Raw genomic sequence first — 26,292 nt, 5'->3', positions numbered from 1 at the left:
ATAATAATAATAATAATAATAATAATAATAATAATAATAATAATAAAATAATAATAATAATAATAATAATAATAATAATAATAATAATATTAAAAAAAATAATGACAATAATAATAAAAAATATTGAGCTTTTATACAGGGCAATATCCACTAAACGTGCCCAAAGCGCTATACTGGGGGCTTAACATAATAATAATAATAATAATAATAATAGAAATATTATATTCATTTCTTCTATTCATTGTATGATAAAATAATGTGTAATTGTCGTACAGTATTACTCTATTACCTTTCTGTCGTACATCACAAGACAGTCACAATACCCACTATTATGTAACAAGCCATTATTCAATTCCAATAACGGACCCCATTGTCACATCTAAGTTGAGCTTTTATATAGCGCAATAACCACGAAACCTGCTCAAGGCGCTTTACAAAGGGTCTCTGACCAACAGCAACACGAAACATAAAGAACTAAACATAGCGCCTGTTAGGCGATAATACATTTTATTTATTTTTTTTTGGACAGAAACTCTGTTAACGGCCAGGTACTCATTTTACATCTGATGCGGTGAGAGAATGTGATAAAGAGTCTTTTCCGAGGATTCAACTATGCGCCGAGCGAGGCTCGAACCCAGGATCTTCCGATCCGAAAGCGAGTGTCATACCGTAAGACCACATAGCCGCACATTATCTATATATTTCATAACAACGTTATGTGACCCGGCGTACCAAAGCGGTGTTGGGTCTCGGGTGAACTAAATGTCAATAAGGGATTGCGGGAGCAAAAGCTCCCAAACCTACTAGGACCTCGCAATAGTTTTTTTTTTGTTTTTTTTTTTTTTTCCAAGATGAGGGTCTTTTAAATCGATCGATATTTTAAGGACGAGTTTTCTGGCCAGATTTGTAAATACATGTGTTTTTTGTTTTTGTTTTTTTTTTTGTTTTTTTTTTTTTCCAGAGTAAATCAGAAAACTGGTTAATTCGATTTTAAGCATCAGAGACTCTTATCGAGTCATCCCGATATCATACCGTTGTGAGGCGGTGGGTCACATCCCTAGTCATCAGTGTGATAGCGATCCAAACCATGTTACTTCCCAAGGTTGCCAATTTTCCGTATCTTTACGGAATTCCGTATGTTATAAATTCTCATCCAATCACTTGTTAAACAGAAAAAAAAGTACACACTGTCTTTTTACTGGAGTTCAGCACTCAGAAAGAGATCGATCTATGTGTTTGTGTAAAAGTTCCGTAAATTTTTGCCTCTTGGATTGGTTACCCTGCTTTACACACACACACACACACACACACACACACACACACACACACACATACACACACACACACAAACACACCCTCCTACTTCCATTGCTTTGTTACCGCTAGTGTGTTAGATATCATTTCTATCAAGTTACCGGAACTGTGATAAAGTATTCTTTCAGAGGCATAAGGCCCACGGGACCGGAGTTTTATCCCATAACGTGAAATGGGCAATAGCAATTTCTTGCTACCTGTTGGATAGGTAGAACGCTAGTCGATCGCAAAAGTAATTTCTGCCAGCTACCCACTCCCTGCTGGGTGGATAGGAGGGTAGGTGGGGGGGGGGGGGGGGGGGGGGGGGGGTGATCGGACAAAGTCTCGACTTCACCCGGGATCAATCTCGATCTCTTTTGGGTGTGAAGCCAGTGCTCTATCAACTAAGCTATCCGAATCCCTAGTGTGATAAAGAGCCATTTGATAATTGGATAGATGTATGCCGATTTTTCTTGTTATTAATCCTTTAAAAAGGAATCACGCTGCTCATCTATTTGAAACATTTTGTTAATGATATTATGAATGTGAATTAGATTTGTGCCGATTTCTCTTGCTATTTATCATTTTAAAAAAGAACCACACTGTTGAGCTATTTGAAATATTGTGTTAGTTAATGATATGCATGTGAATATCAATTGACATTATTTATACCCAGCCTAAATTGTAACCGATCTCCGGTGTTAAGATTGGGTAAGCCCGTTGTTTAATGTTAAATTTTAAGCATAACATGTAGATAGAGTATTTATGTATAGCGCAATAGCCACTAAACGTGCTCAAAGTGCTTTACCAGGGGACCTAGCCAACAGCAGCTCTTAACATCTAAGACGATACATGACGATGTTTCAATATTTGCGGACAGAGACAACGATGCTAACGGCCAGGTACTCATTTTACACCTGAGTACGTTGAGAGAATGTTAGTAAACATCCGTTTCCAAAGACTCAACTATGCGCCGCTCAGAGGCGGTCTCGAACCTTGGGACTTCTTTCAATCCGAAGGCGAAAGTCATGGCCACTAGACCACATAGCCGTACAATAGGATTGGAGTTGAAATCCCCGCATTTATAAACGAGATGACCAAGTTGACGGACGATGCGCTGAATCGGCACCTGCAGGTCCTGGGATCGAGTCCAGGTCTGAACGGCGCACAGTTGATTCCTTGGTAAAGACTTATACTCACACTCTTTTACCCTTCTCAGGTGTTAACCGCGTTGTCACTGTCGAAAAACAATATTGTAATATCGCCTTACAAGGTGTCATGACAAGTCTAGTCCAACTGGAAAAGACTCTTTGCTGACATTGTACTATGTGTAGCTGTATGGTCTTGTGTTATGACACTTGCTTTCGGATAGGACGTTGCCGTATGGGAGCCTCGCTCGGCGCATAGTTCAGTCCCTGGAAAAGGTTCTTCACTCATATTCTATCACCGTAGTCAGGTGTAAAATGAGTACTTACCTGGCCGTTAACAGCATTGTCTTTGTCCGAAAAAATGGTAATATCCCCTAACAGGCATCATGTCTCGTTTTACATGTTAAGTGTTGCTGTCGGTCAGGGACCCTTGTAAAGCGCTTTGAGCACATTTAGTGGATATTGCTCTGTATAAAAGCTCATTAAAAAAAAAATACTAAGTGGCGTCTTGTCTCGTCATCCCAAGTTAAATGTTGCTGTTGGCTTGGACCTCTTATAAAGCGGTTGAGCAGCACGTTTAGAGGCATTGCTCATTATAAATGTTCAAGTTTTAAAAAATAGAATCAATATTTAGAATCTTGTTCACACCGACATGATACCGAACAGACACCACGGTCACCAATGACGAGAATTACAAAATTTTGACTCTTTTTAGATTGAACTCTCCAACCTGGGCCTCTACCTCCCTGCTGTCCAATTCCCAAGAAATCGTTGCTAGTACTTTTCAAAGTTAAAAAAACAGAATATAGTATCTGCACTTGCTCATTTCCTCAGTGTAAACCAAAAATTAAAAAAAAGAATAAAATGGCATGTACATAGCTTTCATCAACAACCATTTATATGTGAAAATCTAAAACACTAGCTTTAATAGTTGTGATTTCAAAATATTGCTTCCAATCTGATTGGAAATGTAAAGCTAGTCTTCCGAAGGACTGGTTTCATACTTTGAGCAACTTACCTCCTAGTTTTAGAGTGATGGTATGTCTATCTTATTTTCTATCTTCTAAATGCTGGTCGTCACTAAAGATAATTTATTATCTTCGCTCTTTTTTTTATGCCCGGTAATCATACGAATCGGCCTAAACATCCGGTTATTAAGACTGTTAAGCCACCTTGTTATTTAATACGCAACCTATTCATTTTTCATACATTGTCCGGAGCTCCGGGTTACACACTTCCACGGACATTTGAACTAGAAACGAGGAAAACGTGACATTACGACTTCTCTACCATATTATGATATTATGCCATTAATTTGTCCCGTACATATATATATAGGACAAATTTTAACTTTTCTAAGTAAAAGACATTAATTTTTGGATGTACATGGTCAATCCAATCTCATATGTAGTATCACTCGTATGATAGGTGTTTTTTTTTCTTGTTTTTTTTTTTCTTTGTTGTCCTAACACTCTTACAATATCCGTTGTAAGTTGAGCTTAAAATCAGTTCTATTTTGATGCGATTTTGTACAAATAGAGACTTTGATTGAATCTATCGTGTGATTCCCGTTTAACGTAGCTGCAGCATCCACCATACCTATACTAATATGTTTGCCTTAGATACTGTTATTATGACTGTTGATCTTATTTATTTGTGATCCACCGATTTTCGCCCATTGTAATCACTATAGCAGATGTTATTGTTCATGATTTTACTGTATTGTTTACAAAACCGCTTCAACTCAAAAACAATTTGATAAATTAATAAATCGTTGTGCAGAGATGCCCTTTGCAATAGTAAAAATCTCAGTGACCGCTTTTCCCGTGCAAGATTGAGTTTTAGCTCATCTTGCACTGATGCTATGCGTTTAGGTAAAATACTCTAAACACCCACCAGCGGGATATAGATAGAATGCGGTTGGCCAAGGAGTTCACAACATTGCCATCCGGAAGTATAACGGACCAACACACAAACTCTGTGTAACCATGAACTTTTATAGTCTGGTTAATACAGTTTAGTGAGAACAACTCACAAACGCGGATGGCAAAAACAATAACAAAGGCCTGAGTGACGTCATCTGCATACTATCTATAGCTTACCAGCACACAAAACTATGTGGAAGCTTGAACGTTTATAGGCAGATTGATATAATTATGTGAGAACTAATCGCAAAGATGACTGTAATAAAAACAATAACAAAGAAGTAAATGACATCAATTTCGTTCCTTCAGTCACGACTTAATTCCAGTAATCAAAATAAAAATGATAAATATATATATATATATATATATTAATAATATATATATATATATATATATATATATATATATATATATAGTGTGTGTGTGTGTGTGTGTGTGTGTGTGTGTGTGTGTGTAATTACGCCCGTTCTCGTTGCATAGATGAAGTCGTCTCGGCACTTCATGAAGGAATAAAGATAATATATAATAAAATAAAAATACACAGGAATCAACCATGTTGTCCAAAGTGAGCAGATTAGGAGTTAATAATCTTGCTCAAGAGAGAGAGAGAGAGAGAGAGAGAGAGAGAGAGAGAGAGAGAGAGAGAGAGAGAGAGAGAGAGAGAGAGAGAGAGAGAGAAACACGAAGGTTCCTAATACGGGGTCGAACATAGGACTTTCCGGGTCACAGTGAAATGCCTTAATTAACTACTCGACCACCTCGCCTCCCAAATTCCAGAAATAGTTGTTATAATTATTACCATAAAACTTTGCACTCACTACTCACTACCCAACATCACGCTATCGTTTCCCTTAGACAAACCAGCTGTGTAATTTTCATAAACAAATTTGGCATTATGCGCTATATAAATATTAATATTCATCTATCTACTATTATTTTTTTAAAAAATAAATAGGATTGGGGGGTTAAGGTTGTACCGTTAAATTTGTCATATTTCTTTTTCCATGGCACAGAATTACTGGCTTATTTAAAAACTATAAAGCTATTTAAAAAAAAAAAACATTTTTTTAATAGATAGTATGCGCTTGGCTAAGAAGCTCACAACATTGCCATCCAGAAGTATAACGAACCAACACACAAAACTATGTGTAACCATGAACTTTTATAGTCTGGTTAATACAGTTTAGTGAGATTTACTCATAAACGCGGATGACAAAAAACAATAACAAAGACCCGAGTGGCATCGACTTCATTCTATCTATGCAAGTAGCTTGAGTAACTTTCTTTAAATTCAGGGTGATTGATTCTATTACCCATTAACTCAAATGACTATTTATCATAATATCTGCTAAGGCACAATGATCGGTCATTTGATGTTGAGAATCGCCATCTGGCCGCCCTGTGACTGTTGCCAGATTCATTTGCGTGCACTAACAGACTTTATTTATTACCCGACCGATTTTGATCGTTGATGGCTGAAAAGATTCGTGTCGATCTTTGTTAATTTCCACAAATACAGTAGTTTGTAATAAGTAAAATAGACAAGACAGTGCCAGTTTGAAAAAGCCTTTTTTCCTCGCAAATATTTAGGGTTCTCCAAATTAACTTATCAAATAGTAAGACGAGTCACCTTGTCAATTATTTCATGACGCCTGTTAGGCTTCATTACACCCCCCCCCCCCCCCCCCCCCGACAGAGACAAGACAACGCTGTTAACGGCCAGCTACTCATTTTACACCTGGGTACGATGAGAAAATGTGAGTAAAATCAAAGCTGAAAACATCCTGCGACAGGGACAGGCCTGTCATTTCCTTCACATTTTAATTACTGAGGCCAGTCTTGACTACCCCGCCCATGAATATCATGCCGTTGTCGGTTTTTGTCGGGTTGAATCTTAAAGAGTTAACGGCCAGCTACTCATTTTACACCTGGGTACGATGAGAGAATGTGAGTAAAGAGCCTATTCCAAGGACTATGCGCAATTAATAACTATTGTCCGTTTCATACTACAGAAACCGGGATAAACTCCGGTACATCACATCACGCCATCACGGTAACAAAGCGAGACAATTATACAATTTTCAATACCTACTACACGGAAGCGACACGGATTCCGTTGTTTTGTCATCGCAGTTCATAATTAATTATTGTTGCTGTTACAAATATACGGGTACTTACAGTCTGACACTGGTGTTAATGTTTATACAAACCAACTCTAATAAGGGCATCATATATACCTGTAGCCGTGTAAATTTAATTGGACGTTGTTTGAACGGTGAATAAATTTATTTATTTATTGATTTCTTTCTTTCTTTCTTTCTTTCTTTCTTTATTTCTTTCTTTATTTATTTATTTATTTATTTATTTATTTATCTACTTATTTCATTTATTTATTAATTCATCTATATTTCTATCTATTTCCATTAACATTTTTATCCATCAATTAATTCCTTTATTCATCTACATATTCGTTTACGTAATACTTAGTATATTTAGTAACGTATTTAGTTGCTCTTTTCTGTGTTTATTTATTTGCTTGATGATTCATTTATCTAGTTATTAATCCATTTGTTTATTTATTTCTTTATTTATTCTTAAGCGGAATTTTGTTTGCTTATTTGGGGTTTTTATTTTTGTTTGTATTTTTTTTTTTTTGTTTTTTTTTTTTTTTTGTTGTATTTTTTTTTTTTTGGGGGGGGGGGGGGGGGGGGGGTTACCCAATGAGATTTTAATACCTCACAACAGAGCGTAGAATTTCATAACTAGCCAATCTACAATATAAAGTTAACGAGCGTCAAAGACAATTAACATACCGATTTTTCTTTTGCGGGGAGACAGTCGACCCGGGCCGGGGATTAAGCCAATTGCAGTTTATTGATCGAGAGATCTGAGGTTCAAATCTCATGGGAGTGTTGTTTTTCTTTTCTTTTTTTTTTTCTTTCTTTGTTTTTGTTTTTGTTTTGTTTTTTGTTCTTTAAAAAAAAATTATTATTATTTTGATTTTGTCCTTTTAACATGATTTTGGAGTTGAAGAAGAGATTATGTATTCAAAGCTACACCCGTCCAATCGGGTACAGAGCGTAGCAATCGTTAACTTATAGATAGAATGCGCTTGGCCAAGGAGTTCACAACATTGTCATCCGGAAGTATATAACGGACGAACACACAAACTCTGTGTAACCATGAACTTTTATAGTCTGGTTAATACAGTTTAGTGATAACAACTCACAAACGCGGATGGCAAAAACAATAACAAAGGCCCGAGTGACGTCATCTTCGAACGATCTATAGCCTGACACTGGAACCGTAGCAATCGTTTACTTATAGCCTGACACTGACCAAAAAAATTCGTCAAAAGACAAGTCTTTGGCCACTAAAGAAAACAAATCGTGAGTTGTATTCAATAGTTCAACCAATGGAATCCCTTGTGTCCTTGAGCTCTACTGACGACAACTCACTAGATGGTGCACAAACCTAAAAATGACGTCAAACTATAAGTCCTGTTGGTTCTTGTGTCCGGCGATAGTTCGAAGATGACGTCACTCAGGTTTTTGTTGATGTTTTTTGCCGTCCGCGTTTATGAGTAATGTTCACTGAACTGTATTAACCAGACTATAAACGTTCATGGATACACACAGTTTTGTGTGTTGATCCGTTATACTTCCGGATGGCAATGTTATGAGCTTCTTTGCCAAGCGCACACTATCTATAGATTGAATGAAGTTGACGTCACTCGAGTCTTTGTTATTGTTTTTGCCATCCGCGTTTATGAGTAATTCTCACTAAACTATATTAACCAGACTATATAAACGTTTAAGGTTACACATAGATTTATGTGTCGGTCCGTTACACTTCCGGATGCCAATGTTGTGAGCTTCTTAGCCAAGCGCACACTATCTATAGATAGAACGAAGATGACGTCAAATTTTGTTATTGTATTTTGGCATCCGCGTTTGTGAGTCATTCTCACTAAACTGTATCAACCACACTATAAATGTGCACGGTTACACATAGTTTTGTGTGTTGGTCCGTTATACTTCCGGATGGCAATGTTATGAGCTTCTTATCTAAGCGCATACTATCTATAAGTAAATGATGGCAAAGGACAGAGTCAAATATAAACTGTATATATGGCGTGTGGCGTGAATCTTATCACACGTTTAAAAAGGAACGTTTGTGCTTCTCTTTCTTTATTTACTAGGTTGTTTTGGTATGTTTAAAAATTAGTAATGGGTATTTATAATATAATGATAATGATATACAAGTGGTATTAGTAATGATACTAAGATTGATAATAAAAATACAATAATTATGATGATGATGATGATGATGATGATGATGATGATGATGATGATAATAACATCGCTTGTATTTATGCTATCAACCTCAGAAAAAATATATATTAAAATGAAAACAAACCCATAAAAAAAAAGGAAAACATAGAAGAATGGGAAAGAAGATATAATATATAAATAAGCCACAACAAAACATAAACAGAACACCTGGCTTTACAATGACATATAATAATTTTAATTATAGGCCACTCTATCTATACACACGTTACAGTATTACAATGGTGAATTGAAAGTCCGATATTATAATAATGATATTAAAAACAATAACTATTGTTTCACTGTCACATCTGTACATTTGAACTTGTAATTATGTGAGTGAACCTTAAATTATAATAGCTTATTGATCAACGAAGTGTGTGTGTGTGTGTGTGTGTGTGTGTGTGTGTGTGTATATATGTGTGTATGTGTAGTGGTTATGCCTTGCGCGTGAGTAGTAAGAGAATCAGGTGTAGTGTGTTGTGAGTGACACCCATGGGACATTTATGGGCGGCCTTGCCTCGTTTTGCCGATATAATTTATTGATAGTTTATTCATTCTGTTGTCACAGATCATCAATGTTATTATACATGAATTACACACATGTTCTCTCTCTCTCTCTCTCTCTCTCTCTCTCTCTCTCTCTCTCTCTCTCTCTCTCTCTCTCTCTCTCTCTCTGCGGGTGGTTGGATGGGAGCATCACCTTTGAATCATATACCTATGATGTTCGCATGGGTGTACGATCCGATAGTGATGTCGTTTCTTCTTCTCTTTACTAGCCTATCCTGCTTCTTTGGTTTGTGATTGTATTTTTGACAGGGGATATTTTTTTTTCTGTAAATCTTCTGCCTGTTTGTTCTTGGTTATTTATAATTTAGCTTATGATATCTTTAGGTCATGATTTTGATTTACATTTGTACTATTTTTGTTAGATTGCGTGTTTCTTTGTTTCAGCGGTCTCTCATATAACCTCAATTGTGTTGGAAGAGACCTAAAGCAACAAACAAACAAATCTCTCTCTCACTGCCTTTCTCCCTTCCTCTTTCTCACTCTCACTCACTCACTCGCTCACTCACCCACCACTCACTTCACCTTCTTCTTCTTCTTTTTCTTCCTCTTCTTCTTCTTCCTCTTCTTCTTCTTCTTCTTCTTCTTCTTCTTCTTCTTCTTCTTCTTCTTCTTCTTCTTCTTCTTCTTCTTCTTCTTCTTCTTTCTTTCTTTCTTTTTCTCTCTCACACCCCCCCTCCCTTTTCTTCCAGGTCCAGCGAAAGGATACCATTTGTCATTTCTTATCTCGGTGTCTATAGATAGAACGAAGTTGGCGTTACTCAGGTCTTTGTTTTTTTTATTTTTTTATTTTTTTATTATTTATCTTTTTTTTTTTTTTGCCATCCACGTTAATGAGTAATTCTCACTAAACTGTATTAACCGGCCTATAAACGTTCAATGTTACACATAGTTTTGTGTGTTGGTCCGTTATAGATCTGGATGGCAATGTTTTGAGCTTCTTAGCCGGGCGCAGACTAGCTTTTGTGTAAAAAAAAAAAAACAAACCAACCTACTTGAATTTTTTTTTTAAAATCGTTGTTTTTAGGAGATAAAAATAATATCTAGTCACTATTGTTACCTTTATGGATCAATACTTAACCATCACAAGGATTTTGTAAAAAACACGTCGAAATCCTTAAAATTAAGAAGTCCGGTATCAACAATCATTTTCAATAAGTTTTAATGACTTAGAGATGATTATTGTGAAGTTCTAAAATTGGAGCCAAAATTTCGAAATTCTACGAATTTTTCATAGTTGTAAGCAGGTCTCGTAAAACGTCCAATAACAGAATTAGTTAGCCTACACATTTAGGTCCATTATCATCACTAAATGTTAGTCTATGGAAACGCGATGTCTTCCCAAATTTCCCCATTGATGATGGGTAGGTAGAGACCATTTCCTATGGCCGGCTTGCAAACCGTTCTTATTTCTCCGGAACCGTTTCGGATTTACGATTACGTACTCAAAAAAAAAAAAAAACAAAAAAAAAACAACAACAACAAAAAAGAAAACACTTGTGGGGCAATATCCACTTAATGTGCTCAAAGCGCTTTATAAGGAGTCCCTAATCAACAGCAACATTTAACGTGTAGAACGAGACATGACGTCTATTAGGCGATAGTATATTACAAGACAAAGGTGGTCTTTATGATTGCTTTTTGCCATCCGCGTTTATGAGTAATTCTCACTTAACTGTATCATCAAGACTATAATAGTTTATGGTTTCAGTACAGTTATGTGTGTTTGTCCGAATGGCAATGTTGTGTGTGAGCTTCTTAGCCAAGCGCTTTCTATCTATAAGAACAATCGAGAAGGTGGTGATGTACTGATTCTTCACTACTAATTCTGTGCCTGTATTACGGAAAGTGGCCCTTTCGAACTCTACTCAGATTTTTTTTTTCAGGCAATGCCAAGTTAAGCTTAATTAATTTTATCCTGTGTTGATAATGATATGGCCTGACGGGTTTTTTTTTTTTTCTTTTCTAATTTATACACATTTAGGTCAGCCGTTAAGGGTTAATTAACCATAATGTGTATTCAACACACGGTGCCTTAGAACGACCTAAATAAGAAGATGGTAACTTTTATATAGCAAGAACAACAACAACAACAACAACATTATTTTCAGGATTCGTATACTTATTCTAAGCAAAGATCATTGAACTTATCCACCTATTTAGCTAAGCTTTAACATAAATTCTGCCCTCATAATTGTTCCAAACATTCCTATAATATCATAGAGGAAACGATATAAAACTGTAACACGCACGCACACACACACACACACACACAAACACACACGCATGTACACACACACACACAATACACGCATATTATTCACTTGACAAACGAACACATAAAAATATTTTGTATTATCCTTATATGTCTAGGCGTGTTTGTTGTGTAGGGAATGTTTTGTAATGTTGTATTGTATGTCATCCATCATCCTATTTTTATGGTATCATAGCATGTCGAAAACGTATCAATACGCTTCATACGATAGAAAGACAACTCTTAAAACTGGGAACAAAAGGCCAGGACTCGCGATGACAAAAGTTACTGGGCGATGATATTATGTACATTGATGACAGTCTCAGTGTTACAAGTCTTTTATCGCGCGGTACAAAAGACATAAGATAATAACTATGATAATGATAATAGCGACGAAAGCTATATTTTATAACCGTTGCTGCTGCTACAGTGCACCGCTGTGCAATTCTTTCTGCATTGATACGCAATAGACTGTGACACGCAAAACGATTCGACTAACTACCGCCAATAAAGAGATTTGCCCCGTAAACGTAACGTTTGGTTCACCCGCCCAGTTGTGCCCCATGATAGGTGTGCTGAATTATGTGATGATGCTATGCGATTATCTAAAATACTCATAATATCCGCCAGCAGGCCATAACGTACAAACAGAAAATTATTATGTGTCACCTTGGAAAAGTAGAGAGCGGTGAGGGCTACCTGAAGCCTGGGATTGTGAAAATACTGACGAATAGATAGATGATAATGGAAATGCTTCGGATGGGAACAGTACAGACAATGGACGTTTCAGGTTTAAACCCTTCGTCAGCATAATAATATGCAAATGAGCGTTAAAACATATAAAATAAATAATCTTATTAATTTGTTTTCAACATTCATTTGCTTGCTTATGGTTGTGTTGACGAAGGGTTTTTAACCCGAAAGGTCCGTTGTCTGTACTGTTTAAATCTGAAGCCTCTCCTTTGTCATCTTTTCGTTAGTCTGTGTAACCGTAACCGTTTACGATCTAATTGACAGAATCTAGTGACTACGAAAAAAACAATACCAAAGAGCTGAATGACGTCAATTTTATTCCATCTATAGTGACTTCTTATTGATGCTATGCGGATAGGTAAAATATTCACATATTCGCCAGCTAAATCTAACATAACAACGCACAAAACTGTGTGTAACCTTTAACGTTTAACGTTTATTATTTGATTGATATTATTTAGTGAGAGCAAATCACAAACAGGCTGTCTATAAGTAATAACAAAGAGCTGAGTGACTCAACTTCGTTTCCTCTAATGTTTTTTTTTTTTAAATCGTGCTCTATGTGACTTTTTTTTTTTAAAAAGGAATATTTTTGTGTGTAATAGGTGTTCATCTAAAAGTTATACAATGTGCTGGAAATTAAATAATAATAATAATAATAATAATAATAATAATAATAATAATAATAATAATAATAATAATAATGATAATAGTAATATTAATAATAATAATAATAATAATAATAATAATAATAATAATAATAATAATAATAATAATAATAATAATAATAATAATAATAATAATAATAATAATGATTAATAATAATAATGATGATGATGATGATAATGAATAATAATAATAATAATAATAATAATAATAATAATAATAATAATAATAATAATAATAATAATAATAATAATAATAATAATAATAATAATAATAATAATAATAATAAGTACTTCGTCATTGTCTCCGACAGAGAAAAATATAAACCCAATGTGATAACGCTATTAATGAGCATTTTCTCGCCCTACATTCATTCTTGCATGTTATGTGTTGCTGCAAGCTTGGTACCGTTTGGGAAGCGCTGTGATCAAATTTAGCGTATGCTGCCCTTTAAGTCAAGGTTTAGAAAAATAATTAAAGATAACTGTAACTCTCCATCTAACATTTGTTAATATGTCGTTATCAAAGTTATCCGTGCACTAATCGTTAATTTAATAGTTTTACGCATAGGTTGTTCATTCCGATTTTTTATTAATTTATCAAATCGGTTCATTTTCTATCAAATGAGTACTCACGACTTAGAGCTGACAAAACAATAACAAATATTATGTAGTTCCGATAAAGATTTTTTAAAAATGTATGTGTAATATTAATCCATTTGAAAGCACATGAAATCGTTTCTAACGTCAGTCTATTCTTTTGTTGACTCCAGGCATAGTATATTCATCCTTTCATCAATCTATTCACCTCGCAAATTCGTTTATCCATCTATCAATCTATCTATAAATCTTATTAACCATCTATCGCTCCAGACATATCATTTCTTCATTCATTTCTCCGTCCATCCGTTTATTTCCACCGATTATCCATCCATTCTTTAATCCATCCGTCAAAACATCTACCCCAGACTATCCATCCATCTATCTATCAATCCATCTATCAATTTAGCCTTTAAATCCATTCTACTATCAATCCATCCATCCATCCATCCATCCATCTATCTTTCAATCCATCCATAAATCCAACCATATATCTATACATCTAACCATTCATCCACCAATCTATCCATCTATCAATTCATTAATCTATTCACTCTTCCACCTACCCACCTAACCATCTATCAATCCATTCATTCACCCACTCACAATTCTACCTATCAATCCATCCATTTATCCGTCTATCAATCCATTCACCCATCCACTCTTCATCCACCAATCAATCCATCCGTCCATCTATTAATCCATCCGTTTATCCAGTCGATATATCATCATTCCATCTATCCATCCATTCCTTCATTCACCCATCTCTACATCCATCCTTCCATCCATCCATCCATCCATCCACCCATTTATTCATTCATTCATTTATCCACCCTTTGATTTATTCACACATTCATCTATCCATTCATTCATTCATTCATTCATTCATTCATCCATTCATTCATTCACTCATTCATCAATCCATTCATTCATCCATCTATCCACCCTCTAATCTGCTCAATATCGACATTCTATAAATCGGTATACAGCGCCACTCGGCAGGGACGGCTGGTAATAATGGGCAGGGTGGGCAAATACCAGCCTGTTTTTTTCAAGTTATAAGCTGTATTACCAGGTCCGAAATAATCTAATCTAAATTAGATAATTTCAAAAGTTACTACTTAAACTTGATACTTCGTACTGAAATCAATTTGTGTGTATTTTTGATAGATTGCGAATGACCATGCACCCCGTAATGCATAAACCAGGATACGCTCCTGTTCTTTTTATCAACCCCCCCCCCTCCCCTCCCCAACCACTCCACTCCGCCCACATCGTCATCTCATCGTCACGTCGCCTGACGGTGAACTAACTCCGATTTTTGCTGTCTGGCCTCTCTAGTACTAGGTCGGGCTAATTCAAATGAGCCCACCTTAATAACCAGTGAACACTGAATAGAGCTTTTGGCAAACGAACTTTTTTTATTTATTGCCTTACTTGTGCTGGTACCATTGATGTAATGACTTTGGGAAGGTTCCAGTATTGAATTAAATTTATTAACTTACTAATATTATATCAATTTAGTATTAATTTGTGTTGTTTTTATATATTTGTTTATCCATTTAAATTATTTCTTTTTTTTTCTCGTTTTCTTAAGTACTTCTCAAAACTCATTTATTTAAATTGTTTTCTTATTTGTTTTTTGTTGTTTTTTTGTTTTTGTTTTTTAACAAATTAATTTGTTAGTTCTTTTTTTTATTATTCTTAAAGTAATTACCGCTGTATTTTTATTGCCAGACTAAATAATTTTGCAAAAACAAAGTAATTTTCTATTGTATTTCCTCTAATAAAACAAAACATTTTATTCAAAAGTCACGACTAAATAAATATTAATACAACCACCATTTTGGTTTTCTCAACAATTGAATTAGTATACGAGAAATACTCTTCTGAGTAAGGAGAGAGTTGAATTCTAAGTTATAGAGGAAATAAAGACGTTTAAAGGAAGGGTGGGCAGATTCCGTACTTGCCCGTCCTGAAGCTAATACATACATAAGATAGTTCGCGACGAAGAGGCGGGAAGCTAGGGGTTGGTTGGGGAAGGAGCATAGCACTCTTGTATAGATAGCATTGGGAAGGAGTAAAGATAACACGGTCGTTATTGTGATAGTATAACGAATGCATGAGGAGAGATTGATAACATTCTTTTGTCTTAATTGTATTGTGTGAATTATTGGCGAAAGCCTAAGATTAAATAAACTTTGTAATATCGTATGGTGGTAACCATCATTGTCGACGACATCGTGGTTGTCATCATCATCATCATCATCATCATCATCATCATCATCATCATCATCATTAACAACAACAACAACAACAACAATATTAACAACAAGTACAACAATCGTCTCCACAACTATCATTCTAACCAACAGCACCACCAAAACCACTATCATAATTACATCCTCCCTCACCGCCTCGTCTTCCTCCTCCTCCTCCACCACCACCACCACCGCTACCACTATTCCAACCACTACCACCACCGGCACAATCATTCTAACCACCAAGACAGCAGTAAAAATGATGCAATTTCAGCTCTGAATGAAACTCGAGTCATATCGCTGTTGTTGCTTCTCGATGAAAACTTTAAGGTTACTACATACTACTGAAAACCAGTAATGTAACAGAAATATTAATCTCGCCGTTGAGGGATTAAAGCATCTCTTTAATTTTTCGAGTGAACGAAATGGACTTCTATTGTCAAGGTGTTGTCGCATTATGTCTCGTCGCTTTAGTTTTTAGTTGTATTCTCTTTCGTGATTATTTTTTGATTACGTTTGGAATAATTAAAATCTACTGGTATTGTCATTTCATTGTGAATGTGATTATTTGTGGTTGAAATATTTTTTTTAAAGGTGAAAAAAAAATTATAATTAAAAAAAAAAAACAATAAATAAATAATATATATATATATATATATATATATATATATATGACCGGATCATCTTTGCCCAACCACTGTAAATAGGCTAGAACCGCCACTGCCACTCGGTATCCCCTTTCAAAGTTGCCTTTTTCCCCCGTGGATTATTGCTACCCCTTTCTTCCTATGCTTGACTGACCCTCTTGTTCGCCTTATGACTTTTTTTCTTTTTTTTTTTTTTATCTGCTTTAAAGAAAATATTATTGTTATGCTCTGCGGCTCGTGGTTTTATGGTTAAACATCTTCTTGTTATCGTCGCAGTCTCAAGGTGAAAAGCGTCGTAAAATAAGTTACAATTATGATATGTGATAATATGAAATGTAATCTCCAATTTTATAATTCAGAGTTATCCATTTGCTAGAGATATTAAAGTCGTTATCGGGGGAAGCGTCGCTGTTTTTACAATTCATTCATTCATTCATTCATCCATTCATTCATTTATTCATTCATTCATATTAGTTCATCTATAGATTCATTCATTTATTCATCTATTCGTCAATCTATAGATTCATGCATTCATTCATTCATTCATTCATTCATTCATTCATTCATTCGTTCAGTCATTCATCTGTTAGTTCTTGTATATATTCATTTATTTATTCATTCATTCATTCATTCATTCATTCATTCATTCATTCATCCAATAATCTAGCAATCCCTACTAGCATCAATGCATACAATAATCCATTCGATCATGCCTTCACTCATTCATTCATTCATTCATTCATTCATTCATTCATTCATTTAATCTTTCAGCCATTTAAACTGCCTTTCCGTTTACCTTCTTGTGTATTACTTATTACAAATAACTAATTTGTTATCGATTCTGGCAGTATTGCTCCGTTTGATTGTTATGACTTTGGCCCAATTTCATTAATTAATTAATCAATTAATTAATTAATCCGTTAATTACTCAACGGATCGATAGATACATCCACTTTTTAAAATTTGCCCATCCACTCTTTATTTCAATCATTGGTGGATTCATTCATTCAATCATGTATTCATTCATTTGTTTATTTATGTGTTCATTCATTTATTCATTCGCGTATTTATTCATCTATTCAGTCAATCATCTACTGGTATTGAGTTTTATTCCTCAACTCAGTCAATTATTATTATCATTTTTTGATTTGAAGAATCAATTTGATACACGGTAATTTGGCATTTCATTATTCATTATCTACCGAATCCGCCTTTAAAAAAATTGAAACCCTGGCGACCAATTTCTATAATGGTGATCGAATTCCTTTAAACAATAATTTATCAATTTTTCAGCCTCTTCCGAAACTGTCAAATGGTTAAAACTATCAAATTTGTGTTTTCCAATCTACAGAATGGCACAAAATGCCATAAACGTCTTAAGTATTGCCTTTGTGCAGCATAATTAAATCTAGGCCACACAACTGTGTTTATTAAAAGTGTACTTGAAGGTTAATCAAATAAATAATACACACGGGTTGAACACAGCACAGTTTGAACTTATAAAAAGTAAACTGCCGCACTCTGGAAAAATAATTTTGGAAATTTGGCCAGAAAACTCGTCCTTCAAACATCGATCGATTTGAATGACCCTCATCTTGGCAAAAACTCTCAAACCTGGGTGTTCGCGAAGTCCCAGGTTTGAGAGTTTTTGCCAAAATGACGGTCATTTAAATCGATCGATATTATTTGATGGACGAGTTTACTGGCCAAATTTTTATAATTGGGGTACTTTCCAGAGTACGGCAGTAAAGACATGGCGTAAGTTATGACCTCCGACGACCCTCGGGGGCTGTCTTAAAAAAAAAAAGAAATAAGAAAAAATAAAAGAACCACCCCCCCCCCCCCCCCAAAAAAAAAAAAAAAGACCCACAAGCGAAACACAAAACAAACAAACCCGCCATATCAACCATGTATGTGGTGCATGTAGCAGTGCACACGTACCACTAGGAGTATAAAGTGATATTTTATGCTTTCATATACCCACGTGTTGTGTGACTTATCGTCCTGAAAGCGTTTATGTCTGGTTAATTCAGATGTATAAAATTAAATTAATCGTCAAATTTTTTAAACTTTCGAAAACTTTGAATGTTTTATTGAAGAGAATTATTAGAATTTCTCCAAAGTTAAAAAAAAAACATTAAAAAAAAATAATCACATTTCTGTTCATTTTATTCTTGAAATCAGTTTTATTTTGGTATCTGGTTCACGTCAACATAACACGGTTTTGAGAAAAAGGGTCACATATTGTTTTGAAATTAAATGGAAAATTAGCCTGCTTGCACTGTAATGAAATATGGAATGCACAATGTTTACATTTACAATAATATAGTTTTTATCAAAGTACATTTTTGAATTGGGAAGGACATTATTTGTTAATGAGAGCAATAGATACATGTGTGACTAAACAACTAAACGGTATTAATTATGCATGGGTTAAAAAACAGATGCTAAAATGTCTGTTGTTGTCGCGAAGTTCCAGGTTTGAGATTTTTTGCCAATATAGTAGTAGTAGTAGTAGTAGTAGTAGTAGTAGTAGTAGTAGAGGAGTAGTAGAAGTAGTAGTAGTAGTAGTAGTAGTAGTAGTAATAGTAGTAGTAGTAGTAGTAGTAGTGGTAGTAGTAGTAGTGGTAGTAGTAGTAGTAGTTGTAGTAGTAGTAGTAGTTGTAGTAGTAGTAATAGGAGTAGTAGTAGTAGGAGTAGTAGTAGTAGGAGTAGTAATAGTAGTAGTAGCTTTGGCTACACCTCCAAATTCATTTCGCAAACTCAGCTTCGGAAGTCTTTCTCCCCCCTAACAACTGTATCACAGCCACCTGCAAGTTTAGCTACTAGCACAGTGGAGGTCGATCGATAGCTGAAGGACGAGAATTCTGGCCATTAAATTATTAAATTCTCTTTTTTTTTTCCTGAGTACAATAATAGTTAACTGGTTAAATTAAAAGAAAAACGTTTTTTGAAGTTTATTCAATCTTAGGTTTTCGCCAATAAATCACACAATTTGATAACATACATGAAAGTGGAAAAAAAATGGTAAATGGAACCAAAAAAAAAAGAAAGGCGAAGGTTAGGGTTTTATCACTTTAAGATAATACTTAATGAATGCGTGTTTTATTATTTACTTGTCATAGTCCTCGTAACCGTGCTTTGTGTGTGTTAATTAAATAGTGAATAGTGACACATTAAAGATACAAAGCACAGTGACAGATCTCATTTCCACTATAACATACTGAGGCCTTTGTTTTGAGTCGGTGAGTTGGAAATGAGTGACAGGATTATCCTATAAATTGAAATTGATTTCCAGTATCTAGAGAGAGTGAGTACCACAACCAAAATAAAAACAAAAACAAACAAACAAAAAGAAAACAAAACATAAAGACACGACCTCGGTCATTTAGTTGTCGGCCAAACCCAAAATATAAAAGGAACGAAATTGACGTCACTCGGCTCTGTTATTAATTTTAGACAGCAATTTTGATGATTACTTCTTACTAAATTATATCAAGCATAGTTCATCATAGTTCTGTGTGTTGGTACCTTATATCCGGCTGTCGGATGTTGTGAGCATGTTACCTATATGCATATCATCAATACCAATACAAACCTGTCACTGATACAGATTTAAGCTGTATAATATCATATAGATTTGTTTTGAAGCCAAAATGGGATAAGATGTGCCTTGCTGTGGTATGACACTCGCCTTCAGATCTATAGGTCCTGGGTTGGAGTCCCGCTCTGAGCGGCCCATAGTTGAGTCCTTGAAAAAGGCTCTTTACTCACATTCTCTTACCGTACTCAGGTGAAAAAAAAAATGATTTCCTGGTCGTTAACAATTTGTCGGAAAGAAATGTGTAATTTCGCCTAACAGGCGTCCTGTCATGTTCTACGTGCTTAATGTTTCTCTTGGCTAGGGCCCCTTGCAAAGCGCTTTGAGCACGTTTAGTGGATATTGTGTTATATAGTTGCTCACGTTTTAAAAAAAAAATTGGATTTTTCCTCATTGAAGAGACAACATTCACACACACATACACACACACACACATACACACACACATACACACACACACACACATACACTCAGGCGATGTTACAATTTTTTACTGACAAAGACAACGCTGTTAGCGGCCACTCACTAATTTTAAACCTAGGCGCTGTGAAAGAAAGCGCCTTTTTACAAGGACTCAACTAAGGGCAGGACTCGAATCCTGAGCCTTTCGGTCCAAAAGCCAGTGTTATACCACAAGATCACATTGCTGCACTAAAAGTGAAAGAGAAAACCGAATGCAAAAAGATGAAACTAAAAACGAAAACGATAATATTCATACCAATTGAATAATAAATTAAAAAACAAAACAAAACAAACAAATTTGATTACATTTTTCTTTCTTTCTTTCTTCCAACAGAATCATTCACAAGATGGACTAAGCCCATGTTCACCGTATTATGAGCTAAACGTATTTCTAAATATCCGGCTAGATAAATTCCAAGATAAAACCAGAACTTACGTCTGGCCTTCAAATCTATAAAACATCTGCTTCGAGGAAGCAGAACCAGCGTCTTCTCTACAGAGTCTGCATATAATTTTTTTTCAACGCGTGTCCCCACCCACCTGCAACAATAGCTGTGGACTGTTACTCCATGGCGGCCCCGGGCGCCTCCCTTTATTTGGCCTCCAGTGTGCCGTCATCACTCAACACGGGCCAGCCCATGACCAATCACAACATGCACGTGCCCAACTCTCAACAGTACTCACCCTCAGCCCACAGGGATTTACCTGAGATGAAGTACATACCGCCACAACATCATCACAATGGGCACCATCTAGGCCAACATCACAACCCGTGGCTCAGTCCGTCTGGAGGCGATGCTTCCAGTCACTGGGCTTCCATGGGAGGTCCATTACATCATCAAGATATGAAAGGAGTCGGCGGTCAGGTTACCGGAGGAATGGAAGGGCATGGAGGTACGCTCCATCACCGGCCGCAAAGCCATCATCAAATGCAGCTAGCTCAACATAACTGGCAGATGCCTCCACTTCAGAACTTGTCTTCCTTACAGAACGTATCTCATTCCCACATGCAGCCTCAGGGATACCATATGGGTATGGCTGGGATGATGTCTCCCACACACCAAATGCATCACGTCCTCCGGGAGCCAGATCACGAACTTGATCCTCAACCACCATCTGACGAAGATACCCCAACTTCTGATGATCTGGAAGCCTTCGCAAAACAATTCAAACAACGCCGAATCAAGCTTGGCTTTACACAAGCCGATGTTGGTCTTGCCTTAGGAACTCTATATGGAAACGTCTTTAGTCAGACTACTATCTGTAGATTCGAAGCTTTGCAACTCAGTTTCAAAAACATGTGTAAACTTAAGCCACTCCTTCAAAAGTGGTTGGAAGAAGCCGATTCTACAACAGGTTCTCCTACCAGTATAGACAAAATTGCAGCTCAAGGTCGGAAACGTAAGAAGAGAACTTCCATTGAAGTTACAGTCAAAGGGGCTTTGGAGAGTCATTTTATAAAATGTCCTAAGCCATCTGCCCCAGAAATTTCTCACCTAGCAGACCAGTTACAACTAGAAAAGGAAGTAGTTCGGGTGTGGTTTTGCAACAGGCGTCAAAAGGAGAAACGAATGACTCCTCCAGGAACAATAGGACCAAATGGTGAAATCATTATGCCCGATGGCAACGAAGATGGTTCATCCGTCCATGACGGTAGCCCTTTACACGACTCATGCAGCCCAATTCACTCTGGCATTGGCGGAGGCAGTAATGGTGGAGGATCTCCAGGCAATCCTAACCCCTACGGCAACTCCCTAACACCGCATTCCATGAACAACCACCCTTCAGGATTATCCCCAATGTCTCAGGTTTCATCCCTCTTGTCTCACACCTTGACGGGACATCCTCATCACCCACACGTCCACCACCCAGTGTCTCACTCCCCTCCCCCACCCCCACCCATTTCTCACCATTATCAGCAGCTTCAGTCACATCACCCCCATCACCAGTCATCACAGCTACAACCTATTCTTATAAAAAACTCTCCTCCCCATTGACTAGGCGTGGAGCAGTATGAACAATCAATTGCACATGATCAGCGCCACGAGCAGCAGCAACAGCAACAGCCGCAGCCGCAGCAGCAACAAAAGCTCCAGCAACAAAGAGACTTTCAAACGGAACATGATTCGCTTCTGATGAATTACCAATTTCAACATTCTCGGTACCTACAGCTTCATTCTTACCTTGAACGGAACCGTAACAGTTTCTTTAGTCAACCCCATAGCAGCAGATACAACGATGAAGACGACGACAAAGTCAACAACAATAATGTTCTTAAGTCAGAAGAGAATTCAATTTATTCTTTGAAGCATCACATGTAAGATAAAACGTGGTTTCGTTAAGCAGATTGGTCAGCGATTTGCTCTAAGTAGTATATTGAAGCAAGTAGCTAAGCGCTGACTGTTATCGCCACCACGAACTACGATGAAAGACATTTGGTTTCCATTCTACAACATTTGCGGATCGTTTCAAATGACTTAGAGTTTGCCTTTTTTTTAAAGTGTTTTTTAAAGTCATTTCACGCATTCCAAAATATCTAAATAAGACAATTACTACAATGTGACAATATTTTCAATTCTATTATGTTCTTCTTTTATAAATGAGAAAAAGATCATGGTGATACGTTGGTATGGAAGATCGTCAATAAATATACGAATGAATGAATCAATGTTTGAATGAATTGATGATTGAATGAATGGATACATGAATGAATGAATCAATGAATGAATGAAGGACTGAATGGGCCAATTATACATACTGGATGACTGTTATAATCATGAGATCATCGCATCATCGTCATCATCATCATTGTCATCATCGAATCTGTCATTGCCATCATCATCATCATCATCATCATCATCACCATCATTTTCATTATCGTTATTGTAGCTAAAAGCATCACGAAAAGCACACTTTGTCACAGTAGTGGAATTATTTTTGTATAAAAAAAATTACTCGGCCTTTACCTACCACTATTACCATACAGCACGAATGGTTTGAAACACACAACAAACAAAAAGGTTCTTATAAATTATTAATGAAGTGTGTAGCCTGTTGTGTGGGTGATAATATTGTAATGAATTGACTTGGCCGATTACTAATACACAATGAATTACACTTAGCCAAATCATAATTATGCAATGACATAACTCACTAAATTTATTCCTGATCCCTCATGAATACTTATGGAATGCATTTCATTGAAAGACTGTCATTTTTAGCATTGTTGTCATAACAGTTATCACTACACTCACAGTGTGTCAGGAACTTCATATCTGGAAGTAGGTCAGGACACATTGAACCAATTTTGTTTATTTATGTTTTATTATTACTCAGCAACGAGAAATACGATGTGTTATATTATTGATGATAGTCTGTGATTAAAGGATGATGTGAGTAGTCGTAAAAGAATTATAACTATGAAACTGTATAGATAGGTCAATACAATTCATAACTTGGACTCGGACGTTTTAGGACATGACACTTTCTCAGCTTATTTCATCAAAATCTAATCTGGATGAGTTGGAGATAACGACCTCAGACATGAATCGTCAAGATTTTCAAAGTTAGGACAGTCAATGCTTTCGAAGGATGGTCCAACATTTCTGCACAATTTGAGAAAACAAATTTTCTCCCATTTTGGCCTTTTAAAAATCCACTTCAAAAATCGATCGATTCAGATTACTTTCAAATTGTCAAAAATCTTAAACCTGGGACTTCAAAAAAGAAATAATACAATCAAAGATGTCTGGGATAAAGTTTAACGATATGATTGAAGTCATCGCAATACAATATACCATTTAAAGCATAATTATTTTTCTTGTCAATATTTAAAAAGGTTGTTTGCTTTGTCAGAATACATCAGACTAGTATTTTGTATTTGAATTGTAGGCATGGACACAAACTTATTTGTTTTGTTTTCTTCATAAGACACAGGTAGACAGTCAATATTTATTTATGTCAGTATATGAAAGACAAAAAAAAAAAAATAAAAATAAAAAAAAAATAAAAAAACCACATAGGAAAAACAAAAACAAACAATTCTTTTGCCACGATGTGAAGGCTGCTAACCGTTTTAAAAGTATCCGAGAACACTGAATTTGGTAAATTTGTACAAACCACGCCCCTTTCATTGTTGTTTTCTAAACTTTAAAAAAAAAATAGTTGAATCTCAATAATTTTGCATCGTGGTCAATCAATATAACAATGTTCTTATCCATAAGTTTAATACCTTCTTTTGTTTACCTAATTTTCTAATTTCTAGAGGTAAATCTTAAATCGAGGCATTGGCAGCTCTGATTTATCTTAACCACTATGGAGCCTCTTGTTTAAGACTTTCTGCCACATTTTGACAAGTTGGGAACCATCTTGCTTAGTCTATCAGCATTTGAAGTGTCTGGCCTAAACTTTTTTTCTTTTTTTTAAAGGCGTTTTCAGAGTCTTATCTCACCTCACCTCAGTCTCCTGATCGCGTCGATCGTAGAGGAGACATGGGATCTGCAGCTATTTTGAGCCATGCTTTTCTGTTTTCTCCCCTGAGAGTGGGGCTGTCCATCCTTGTCAATTCTTTTTTGTCTCTCCCTCCTTCCATAATATACTATGTAGTTTTAGTTATAGTTCTTTTCGATGGGCGCAAACCCACGATAGCACCGGGTGAGCGAAAAGAAATTACATTATCATGCATTTTGATCCGGCTCTTCAACTCAACATTGAGATGAAACAGATAACAAAGACTAAAAACGGTAAATATTGATGCTATACGTTCAGGTAAAACACTTACTTGTTTTGCCCGCCAGATGAATCGTACCAGCACACAAAATTATATGTAGCATTAATTGTCTTGTAGTTTGTTAAGAGGGACTTTAGTGAAATTCAATTTCATTCTTTTAGATTTGAGTATTTGAGGAACTACAAACATCGTTCTCAATGGATCGAAATCATTCAAATAATTTCATAATTTAGAATTTAACCCTCTCCCTACCAGCTTTTTTCAGAATTTTACCCGAAACTTCACTCACCCAACACAAAAGTAGATTTTTCAAACAGAATAGTACGAGTATATTTTATAGATAGTTCGAAGATGATGTCACTCAGGTCTTTGTTATTGTTTTTTGCCATCCGCGTTTATGAGTAATGCTCACTGAACTGTATTAACCCGACTATAAACGTTCATGGATACACACAGTTTTGTGTGTTGGTCCGTTATACTTCCGGATGGCCATGTTATGAGCTTCTTAGCCAAGCGCATACTATCTATAGTTTGTTCAGAAAAATGAGCTCTGCAACACAGTGTCGAGTTTTTATGGCTATAACTATAACAAAATGAAATCAGAATTTTTAAAATGGTTGGTTACATCGTAACGAATGTGACGATTTTCCTTTGGGTGGTAAGGAGAGGGTTAAATTTGTCAGTATCTGCTGGTTCATGCCGACAGGATTACAGGTTGATATCGTTGGGTCACATAGTATTCGTAATAACTGAATGGTGTCCAAGGGGGCCAGAGTGCCATTTTGATGTGTTGTTGTTTTGTATTTTATTATTTGAAGCAAACGTGTATATATATACGAGTGAATGTTATGTGGACTAAATCTAAAATTAAAACACAATGAAACTAGTCTCTATAATTAAACTATTTGTGATGATAAATTACATAAATGAACATCATGTTGTCTTGTATGATAATGATAATATTTTAAAGATAATGATAATAATAATAATTATATTCATTGTTTTGTTATAATGAAGTTTACCTGTGTTATTTAATTTGAAGGATATGAGAAGTGA

General features: G+C 35.8%; 1 protein-coding gene across 1 annotated transcript in view; it reads left to right on the top strand.

Annotated features, from left to right (window-relative positions):
- The window catches only part of LOC144968391 (POU domain, class 3, transcription factor 1-B-like), a 25,958-nt gene extending 1,437 nt beyond the window's left edge, over positions 1 to 24,521 (top strand). The window contains exon 2 of the mRNA XM_078906691.1: positions 20,842 to 24,521. Within this exon, the coding sequence (XP_078762817.1) occupies positions 21,077 to 22,504 (1,428 nt within the window). The 5' untranslated portion in view covers positions 20,842 to 21,076 and the 3' untranslated portion in view covers positions 22,505 to 24,521. The remainder of the gene's footprint in view (positions 1 to 20,841) is intronic.
- Positions 24,522 to 26,292: the final 1,771 nt, after the last annotated feature.

Source organism: Berghia stephanieae, chromosome 3, assembly GCF_034508935.2.
Source record: "Berghia stephanieae isolate SIO BIC M18660-M18661 chromosome 3, UCSD_Bste_1.3, whole genome shotgun sequence".
In the NCBI taxonomy this organism is placed as follows: Eukaryota; Metazoa; Mollusca; class Gastropoda; order Nudibranchia; family Aeolidiidae; genus Berghia; species Berghia stephanieae.
This window is presented reverse-complemented; position numbering and strand designations above follow the sequence as displayed.